At 52.3% G+C, this 10,032-nt stretch overlaps 1 protein-coding gene across 10 annotated transcripts in view; it reads right to left on the bottom strand.

Annotated features, from left to right (window-relative positions):
- Positions 1-430: 430 nt before the first annotated feature.
- Positions 431-10,032, bottom strand: part of PTPRT (protein tyrosine phosphatase, receptor type T) — a 1,160,479-nt gene continuing 1,150,877 nt past the window's right edge. For all 10 annotated transcript variants that reach the window (XM_027558515.1, XM_027558516.1, XM_027558518.1 and 7 more), the window contains 2 exons: positions 8,852-8,987; positions 431-7,814 (listed from right to left, as the gene is read on the bottom strand). In XM_027558515.1, the coding sequence (XP_027414316.1) occupies positions 7,761-7,814; positions 8,852-8,987 (190 nt within the window). In that variant the 3' untranslated portion in view covers positions 431-7,760. The remainder of the gene's footprint in view (positions 7,815-8,851; positions 8,988-10,032) is intronic.

The following is a 10,032-nucleotide window of genomic DNA, read 5'->3' as shown; positions in this document are numbered from 1 at the left end:
TGAACAAGCTTCTGGTGTGATTCTGATGCCAGCATTCTGTGGATTCCACTTGAGAAAATCTATTTAAGACCCAGCTCTTTTATGGTGCAGTATGGAATCTTGGGAAATCCCTTAATATTCATGAACCTCAACTATTCTCATCTGAAAGTAAGGGATAATACATATTTCCTACATCATTGATGTGATGATTAAATGAACCTAAAGAAATCCAGTCCAGGGATCTCCCTGGTGTTCCAGTGGTTAAGACTCCACACTCCCAGTGCAGGGGCCATGGGTTCAATCCCTGGTTGGGAACTAAGATCTCACATTCCATAGGGTGTGGCCTAAAATTTTTTAATCGGAAAAAAATCTAGTCCATAATAGGCTTTTTTCCTCCTCCTTCAACTTGTCTTACCCCACCCAACCTCAGGAAGACACCAGTGCGAAGATGTTAGGAAAACATGAATCTCAGGGTCACAGCTTTATTGTATAGATTTTCAACACAGCCATATTACAAACATCATCAGGGAACATTTACAAGAATAAATAAGATGGACTTGCAGGTGTAAAAAGATTACACTTCACTGTAATGTACAGTCAAAAAATATATCTGATATTCATTGACCTGACATTATTTACCTTCTGCTTTTTTAAGCTAGAATTGGAAAGGAAAAAAAAAAAAACATTGACAGCACAGTGCTGGCTTTTTTTAAAGTTGATTTATTTTGTTTTCTCTTCTCATACGTGCTTTATCTATCAAACACCCAAACTGTACAAGTGCAGGCCGCTGGGACTCACGGAGGAGGCTGCCGACAGTGTGGAGACTTTGGTCTCATGCAATATCATGTGCCCAGTGGACGTGAAAACGTCAGTCTCCCCGGAGTTGATGGGAACCCCGTGATGGCCCTTCTAGGGCTACGATGGTGTCAGTAGCCAAGGCAATGGCAGATGCCCCGACTCTCTGCCTTTCATTGGCTGGTGAGATGTAGGGTGAAAGTGAAGGTAGAAAGTGCTTTCAAGTCTGATCACCAGTGTGGGTTAGCCTGGGCTAGTTCAGGGTCTGTCTGGCAATGAAAGGGATGTACTGGGGATGGTGATAATCTGTCAGCTGAGTCACTGTGCTTTTGCAGTCTGCTCTAGCAGGTCTCAGGTATGGGGGAGGGGTGTAGACATCACCTCTGGAGTTAAGGTGTGTGGTGTGCAAAACCCTGCTCTGGGTCCTGCTTGGACCGTTACTGATTCTGCTGTCAGTGATGGCCCTGTGGGCCAGTGGGTCTACACTGTGACTGGTCTCATCAGAGATCTTGGTGGGCATGGGCTCTGTGGCACAGCAGCTGCTCTCTCTGGGTATACTCTCTCTGGTTATACCTAGCCTGGATGTGTGGCCAGAGCAGCCTCTCGGCCCGTGCGGGGTGGGGGGCAGCAGGGGACTGGGGGCTTTAGCTCACACAAGTGAGCACAACCTGTTTGGCTTTGTGCTCTGCAGGAAGGAAGGCGTTCCAGCAAGGTCCCAGCTCTGTAGCATCTCACTCATCTGGGGGGAAAAAACCTAAAGGCCATCTCAGCAAAGCTCCTTCTTCCCTTTAAAAGGATGTCTGGCTTTTGCTGGACAGTTCCTAAGATGGGGCAGCTCAGCTTCTCTGGCAGATAGCAGGTCTTCTCTTAGAGCTATGAAGTTTCACCCATTGGTCCTGGTTCCGCTCATGGGAGTGACCATGAGAATTTATCTGTCTGTCTGCAGGCCTGCGGAGGGTGTGGGTACTGGTATTCTGCCTGACCCATCAGAAGTCTGATCTGACCTGGGAAGTCACCCCTTGCCTCTCTGAGCCTTCAGACTGCCCTGGAAGCTTTGGTCCAAAGAACACCTTACACCATTAATCTTCCACAGGAGAGATAGGGGCACATCACAAAACGGGCCCACTGACTTATATTCACAAATGCAAAGGCACTGAAGTAAGTGTACAGAAATTCAGTTTTGCAATTTTGACAGGTTGCTTCATATTCCCTTTCCTCCTTTGATTCTAAGCATCCCACCCACTGAGGAACCATAAATTAATTACCTTGAGCTCCAGACCTTCATGTCGATACATTTCTGTCCTACACTCCAACGACACTAGACTGTCATTCTCTGGGCATTTCTACCAAGAACCAGGGTCCAAATTCCACTGCTAAGAACAACTCTCAGACACTTATGGAAGTTCACGGTAACCCAGCCTGAACAGCCTTTTCCTGTAGTATGCCCATTCTGAGTCCTTCTACACCTTTGTGTCAGCCGCAGTGACTACCCCAATCTCTTCGATAACTAGGATGCGAAGTCTGTGGTCTCCCATTATAGGCGCTGACTCTGCATCCTGGGGACCTTTCATGGGTGGATTTGAGGGGGTGTGTGTGGCCTCTCTGACCCTTCCCACCTCTTCTGGAGGTAGGTGGGGGGGATGGTCTCCTTTCCACCTCTTCTGGAGGTAGGTGGGAGGGATGGTATCTATGCAAGTATCGTACACCAGCCAGAGTCACACGAAAACCTACCTCTGGTCCCCAGGAAACCGGAAGAGTGCACGCATGTGTGCAAATATGGCTTAGACATCTCTCTGTGCTTCTGAGGATCATATCCGTGGTTCTGAGACACTGGAGCCCCCTCTGCTCTCTGCCACTGACGTCTCTCCTTGCTGTTCCTCAAAGGCAGATCCTGGCTAGATGAAGCCAAGGCTTGCATTTTATCACTGTGAGGCATGTCTCTGTGGACAGCTCCAACATGGAACCCTTGCATGGGGACCCAGAAACAAGGTTGAGTCTCAGCTGGTTCTGTCCCGCTGGATTCGCATTGCTCACTTTCCTGTCGTATCTGGCTGTGATTTGGAGCTGGCATCACTGGCTGAGAAGGAGCTCAGACTAGTTAGATGACGGGGGGAAGGCAAGTCAGGGCCATCCAGGAGACTCATGTCTCATCTTCCTCCCTGCGGCTTAGGTTGACCATCCATCCCCAGGGATCTTGGCCCAGCACAGTGTGTTGGCTTTATGGTTCAGGATTAGCATTGAGCTCATCTTACCCTCGGGCTCACCCGTGTTTTCCAGGGCATTAGTCCTGACTCAGCTTGCTGCTGATGCCCCAGGAGAGGCCAGATGCAGGCTAAAGGAAGGTGGTTTTCTTCAACCTGTTCTAAGGCAATGAGGTTCAGGGGAACTACCATCTCCTTCAGTGTCACTGGATCTGGGCTGGGCAGTTATTCCTGCAAAGATGACCTGATACACTCCTGTTTGCTCCTCCCTGTGCCTCATTCTCTCTGCAGCATCCTTGCTAGACTGACCCCTCTGCACACAACAAGTATTCACACTGTCCTGAGAAAATCTGGATCACGGAAAGGACACACACCAAAGAGCTGGCTTACAGCGGGGACCCAGTGATGAACGAACACAATCGATCAGTCACAGGGAGCATTAATTATCTTTTCTCCCAGAGGGAGACTTGTTCTAAAGCAGCATCCTTGTTCCAAGTGGTTCTGCCCCGTCCCTCCCTGTTGCCTGTTCTACTGCATCACAGAGGTGACCACTTTGCCCAGCAGACGCTATGCATTCTTGGGTCTGAGGATTCCTATTGGGTCCTAATGTCTTGGCTTTGCCTTCCCGTCTTCCTACCCAAAGATCCCCAAATCTGCCTACTTCTGCCCGTCTGAGGCTTCTCTCTCCACATCTTTTCCCACTGATTAGTTGGTTCAACATTCTAAAGCCAGGAAATGACTGGGCTAGATTAGAACTGAAGACTGAGCTCTTTCTACCATAACCCCATGTCTCACCAAGGGAGAGACTGTGCCATAGTAAACTGCGCTTCCTGGTGGCACCCCCTCCAGGGCCGTGTGTGTGCTAACATCCCAGTGAGTCTGCAGGGCTGAAGTACAGGGAGGCTTCCAGCCCCTTATGTGAAGCGTGTCCTCAGATTGGGCCAGATTAGCAATTGCACGATTCCATGTGGACAGAGGGCACCACTGTCTAGAGGCCCCAGGATTCAGGAGTCTGCTGAGAAAGACAGTGTTATCTTCTCTTTTCCCTTTAGGGTTTTATGGGCTCAGCCTTTGCCATTCCAGATGGGCATGTCTGTAATTATAGTAGATGTCAAAGCTTTCTTTTTCCTAGTATGCAACTAAAGGAGACTTGAGATCAGCCCATCAACAGTGAGGTCAGGGAAACCCCACACCAGGGGCAGTAGGTGAGCTGGACTTGAGCTTAAGTCTGGCATCGGCTTTAGGAGGGAGCAGCGTGGCCAGGCACTGTGCCTCTCAGACTGGGCGGTCACTCCCTAGGGACATTGTAGTGAGCGGAGGGGGGCAAAGCCACATGAGGGATCAGGCACATGTGGTTAAAAAACTATTGGTACACTCTTGTCAAATCAGGCTAAATTAGTGAAGAATGCAAATAGTATATGAATTGTTAAACATGAAACTGGAGTTTTGAGCTTGTTGTTGTCTGCTTTGGGTTTTGCGAGATCCACTGGGCCTGCTTCACTCTAGTCTTGGCTCTTAAGGGTCCCTCCCACCTCCACCCCATGCACCCCGTCATGGGAAAATCTGAGACACAGTAGTGGAAAGAGACTGTCTTTGAAGTTAAAAGAACCAATTTAAACCCTGGCTCCCTCCTTTACTAGCTGTGGTGGAATGCTGGGGTGGGGGGGTAAGTGATTTCTCCCCTCAGTCTCCTCATCTGTAAAATGTGGACAGTTGAAAGCACATCTTAGGGGTGTTGGAGAACTGGGTGAGCTCACATCAGTCTCCAGCACAGGGTCTGCTGGTTGCACAGGATGGGTGATACCTGGCAGGCAGGCCGCTACTTGGGCTACATCCAAAGAGAAGATGGAAAAGCAAGGTGACGCCTTCCATTCCCACAAAGGGAGGCGCGCTGTGACCGTCTGGAGGCTCAGAGCCCCTGGCCCCAGGACCTTCACACCAGAAAGGAGGAGAGGACGAGTTAGGTTACAGCTAGGATACATCTTGAAGCTGTGTAGGCCAGACATGCACGCAGGTGGGACAGTTCCTGGCTTCTCGTTAATTCCTTCTACCTTCTCCAAACAGGGTCCACATCCAGGAGGTGAGAACCACGAGGCTCTGTGCTTTTCACAAGCTTCCTTCTCCTGGAAGCCACATTCTAAATTCCTACCATTTGAAATGGTAGAAGCCACTGTCATTTCATCTGCCAGCAATTTCACCCCCTCCTGGGCAGAATAAATCCTGGGGTTTATTTGTATTGGAGACCACCCCTCTCCCTGGCTCCTGTTTTGCACAGATGAGCCCCGGATCTGAGGGAGAAGTATAGAGCAGGCTGACTTCCTGTGCTACAGGCTTCTGGAAGGCTGGGGAAGGCTGGGGAGTGCTGGCTGGAGCAGCAGGCTGGAGCCGGGGAGGCCGGCAGGCCCAGTGGGGTGGGGGCCTGGGACCAGGGCACGAGCCATGAAAGGGAAGAGCAGGCTTTGTGGCGGGGCTTCTTTCCTGATCGAGTCTGGGGTCCCTGGGCTTCGAGACAGCCCCGGAACCTGTGCCGACAGGAGCAGCTCCTGCTGTGTTCCATCCTCAGGGGCCCTGGGGTCTGGCTTGGTTCCCCCTGCTCTGTGACATAGCAGAGATCCTGATTTCTTCACAGAAGCTGGGCCTCTTAAAGTACTGCGTATTTTGTTCCAGCAACAAACAATGAGCAGACAGACAAATAGATGTGATATTAAAAAGGATACGCTTAAGGGAATGTGTTCACAGTGTCTGATGAAAGGAAGAGAGGCAGCCCCACTGGCCCCAGAGGGGGCCTCCTCAACACCGAGCTGAGCGCATCACTCAGAGCTCCCCGGGCCCCGTGCTGCCCACAGGTGCCAAGTCCGCCCTGCTGGTGGGGCTCGCCGCTCCCTCCACCCTGGCCCCAGCGCCACCAGGCTCTGCTCCGACTGGGCTCACCTCCCGCCCTCTCGCCCACCCCCAAGGATTCTGCACACCTCTGTGTCTTTGCACGTGTTCTCTTGGCCTGAATTTCCTTCTCTTTGTTGTTCTACCCGGTGGAAGGGATGTCACCTCCTCTAGAAAGCCTGGCCGTGAGGCTCGAATAACACTTGATGCTGCATTGAGGTTCTGTTTCCCCAGGATACAGTGAGCTCTGAGGGAAACCTGTGCTGCTCATGCCCTGTCTAGGGCCAGACCAGCTTCCAGGATGGCACGTCCTGGATCCCAGGCCACCCCGGGCTGCCAGGTACTGTACCAGAGCACCAGCTAGAGACCCAGGTAGACGAGACTGTGTCCCTGGCTCGCAGACCTCAGGGTCTGAGGGCCCAGGGAGCGGTTTTCACTGGCCAAGGTATGAGATGGGACTAGCTCTCCTGGGGAGCCGGGAATGAGTTACTAAAACACATCTGAAACGCTGAGCTTCCCAGAAACACGGGCGTCAGAAAAACTACATTGCCGTTTGTGGAGTTTGCTGCTCAGAAGTTTCTGGCCTCATTTTCCCTCCATAAAATAATTGCTTGGCTATGAAAGGATGACAGTACAAGTCTCACCACTATAATCTGCCTTTTGGAAACCTGAGGAAGATGCCTCAGTGTCTTCAGTTGTAAAATCAGGGTGATCACAGGTGAACAGCTCCCAGGGTAGGGTGGGGGTGGAACATGCCAAGTCCGGCATATAGTAGATGCTTAGTCAAAGTCGGCTCCCTGTCATCGACTGACCCACACTTTGGGCAAGATCCCCAGGCCCGAACCCCGAGGTCTGTTTTAAACCGGAGTATCATTGGGTCCACAGTGACCCTTTCTGAGATGGCAGCTGGGTCGCTCTAGGCAGGCATTCAAATCTGTCAGCCCCAAACGAAACTCCCCTTGCTCTGCCGCTGTGCTGTCCCTCGGTGGGGGGACCTTTTGGGGACCTTGCCAGGGAGATAACAGGCCCAGGAGATTGGTCTTACAGCTACACAACCGAACTTCCCTCCCCACCAGTTTTTGACATCAGAGACTAAGACTCTACACCCTCCAAAAGAAAGTTTCTTTTCACATACACTTTGGAAAATCATCAATCTTGTTCATCCCTCCCCGAGGACTCACAGCCCAGGACACACAGGGCCAGTCGGAGCCCCGCCCCGGGAGGTGGTCCTTCTTCACAGAGAGAGGAGGGCAGCCAGGCTCCCTGCAGTCCCACCCTGCCCCACCGAGCACAGACAAGCCAAGGAAACCTGGATCCAGGAGAGCCACGGACACAGGGGCTGGCCTGGGAATGGCAGAAGGTCAAGGCCCCGGGCTGGGGGAGGGGTACAGAGTGGCGCTGGGACGAGCCCCATGCAGGTGAGGCAGGAGGGTGGGGGCCTCTGCTGTGCCCTCGGGAGCATCCGAGGTCCCAGTGATCCAGACCAGCGGGTGTCCAACGCCAGGGGTCCTAGGAGGAGATGATGGGGGCAGCAGAGTGGTGACCCCACGAGCCCAGTCACAGCCACCCGCACCTACACAGCCGGCTTGCCGCGAGAGTCACAAACTGAAAAGAGCGAAAGCAAGAGGTCTGGGCACTGAAAAATCCGGCCTTGCTCAGGGTGCACTTCTGCACGGGCCCGTGGCTGGTGGGGTATGCAAGAGACGCCGGGGCCTGTCGGGGTAACAGCCTCCACAGCACCCGGAGACCCTGGGAAGGTGCCAGCCCACCGTGGACCACAGGACCGCCAGTCTTCTCCTTGGAGTCGGGCAGGGTGCTGCCCCTGAGCCCAGTCGCTGCCGTTCACAGAAAGGGGGCTTGGCCGCAGCAGCCTCTGGACTCTGGCAGGTTCCCCGAGCCGTCGGGCTAGAAGGAGCTTAAATATTCCAGCGCCACCTCATATACAAATTTATACTGGTCCTGAGAGGAGGAGAGGCAGAGAAGGAGAAGAGACGATGAGCGAGAGATGGAAAGTGCATTTACTTCAGAGTGTGGAGAATGTTACCTATGTCTGTACTAAGAGTGGAGTCAAAATGTCCACACAGATTCGGATTCAGTTAATCTGGAGTAGGGCTCAAGGGTCTACATTTCTGCCAGGCTCACACAGGATGCTTCTGCTGGCCTGTGGACCGGCCTTGGAGCAGGCCCTCACTTTCGCTAAGACCACACTTGGCATAGATGTAAAGACTCATGTTAAAGTTCTCAGTGTATGGCATGTCTCTATCTCTGCACCAGGTCTTAACCTTTGGAACTCTGCCACCAAGTTTCTTCCTGTCCTTTATGATATCCTAGCTCGATGCTTTATATGGTAATTATTAGCAAAAGTTAATGAGAATAGGTTTAAGTAAAGTAAGTGTTAGTTGCTCAGTTGTGTCTGACTCTTTGCAACCCCATGGACTATAGCCTGCCAGGCTCCTCTGTCTGGGGCATCTTCTAGGCAAGAATACTGGAGTGAGTAGCCATTTCCTCCTTCAGGGGATCTTCCTGACCCAGGGATTGAACCCATGTCTCCTGCATTGCAGGCAGATTCTTTTTACCATCTGAGCCACCAGGGAAGTCCAAGAATAGGTTTAGGACTGAATCAAAAACATAGCACAGAAAAACTGGAGTGAACATTTGGGCAATATCTTTTGGAAAAAGCTGAATGGATGTTCTGGTCAACTCAATAATTCACATTCTACTAACCCAGCATCCCATCCCCTAAATCAGAGTGAGTGATACTTCCCTCTGGAGTGGAAAGAAAGTAACACAGAGCAGTGTGCGCCAAGAGGACTATCTGGACTGCTCTGCAGGAGAGAGGCTGGAGGGGAGGGAAGCAGGTGAGGTGGGTGCAGAGGGCGGGCCTGCAGGTGCTCAGGAAGCAGTGGCCGCTGTCTTTCCTTCTGGATGCTCTTTTGTTCAGGTCCAGGGAACCACCAGCAGCCCCTGGCTCTCAGAGGACAGCCTTGGCCACTCACCAGGGTCTCCACCATGTTGGCCTTGTTGTTCCGTAATGTCTTCACGATGTGGAACACGTCGATGATGTTCTGCTGCTGGATCATCTCACACACACTGCAGATGGCGCAGAAGGTTCCGCTGCGGCCTCCCCCATTCCTAAACACAGAGGAAGGAGGTGAGCAGACTCCTGGGTACCCCTCAGGCACCTGCTGAGCCCAAGGCCATGTCTGCGGCAGTGGGGGCGGGGGTGGCTGCCCGCCCTGGCAAATGCAAGGGAAGGTGGTGCTGGAAAGCCCAAGCCATAGTTGAGTCCCATCTGTGCCATGAACCTGCTTTGACCTTGGGCACGTCACTTCCTGTGTCTGAGCCCCAGGTTCTTCATTCGTATCATAAAGGGGATGGCCTTGGAGAGTTCACTTAGCTTGATGTTTCCTTGGTTCTAGGAGCATGTGACTATCAGCCATGGCACATGGACCCAAACTCCCAGGGCAGACAGATAAGAGTGTCTGGACATGTGCTGCCTGCTTCCTTGGCCAAAAGGATGCTCTGGGTCCACCTGCACACCCAGCGAAGACCACGGAAGGGTGCGTGTGATTTTGCTTCTAGTTCTTCCCATCCACTAAGGACAATGCTACCAGACACGGCTCTGTGAGCCTCGGGTCAGCCAGACTGGGTTTCGGGTGGGGCTGGGATGGGTGTGAGATGCTGGATCCTGAGAGAGAGGCCTCATCTCTGTTTTCTCAATCAGGACATCTTGCGTAACTCGGGATGTATAAATAGAGATACAGGGCTCTTGGCAGGGTCATCCCTCCATCGCACCTTCTCTCTGAGGCCCTGTAAGTCATCTTCATGGACACACCCCTCCAGCTCTTTACAGAAAGTCTATTTAGGAATCTGCAAGGTTTGGAACTCCTGGGCGTGTTGCCAAGAGCAACTAATGATTTCATGTAATGGTCTGTGTCTAAAGAACATCTGGATGGAAACTAAGTCTCTCAGGCAACCTCCCAGATGTTTCATCCACAGGACACTCATCGGCCAGATGTTCCAAGTGCAGACAGTCGCCCTCCCTTCATTGGCCAGCACCTGTACTTCGGGGTCTGTTTCGGCGTCTCTGCCCTCCAAGGATGATGCCAAGGTCCCTGTGGACAGGAGGACACCCCTGTGCCTTCCTACAGCTCAAACTGCTGGTTACCTTGGTGAG

Source organism: Bos indicus x Bos taurus, chromosome 13, assembly GCF_003369695.1.
Source record: "Bos indicus x Bos taurus breed Angus x Brahman F1 hybrid chromosome 13, Bos_hybrid_MaternalHap_v2.0, whole genome shotgun sequence".
In the NCBI taxonomy this organism is placed as follows: Eukaryota; Metazoa; Chordata; class Mammalia; order Artiodactyla; family Bovidae; genus Bos; species Bos indicus x Bos taurus.
This window is presented reverse-complemented; position numbering and strand designations above follow the sequence as displayed.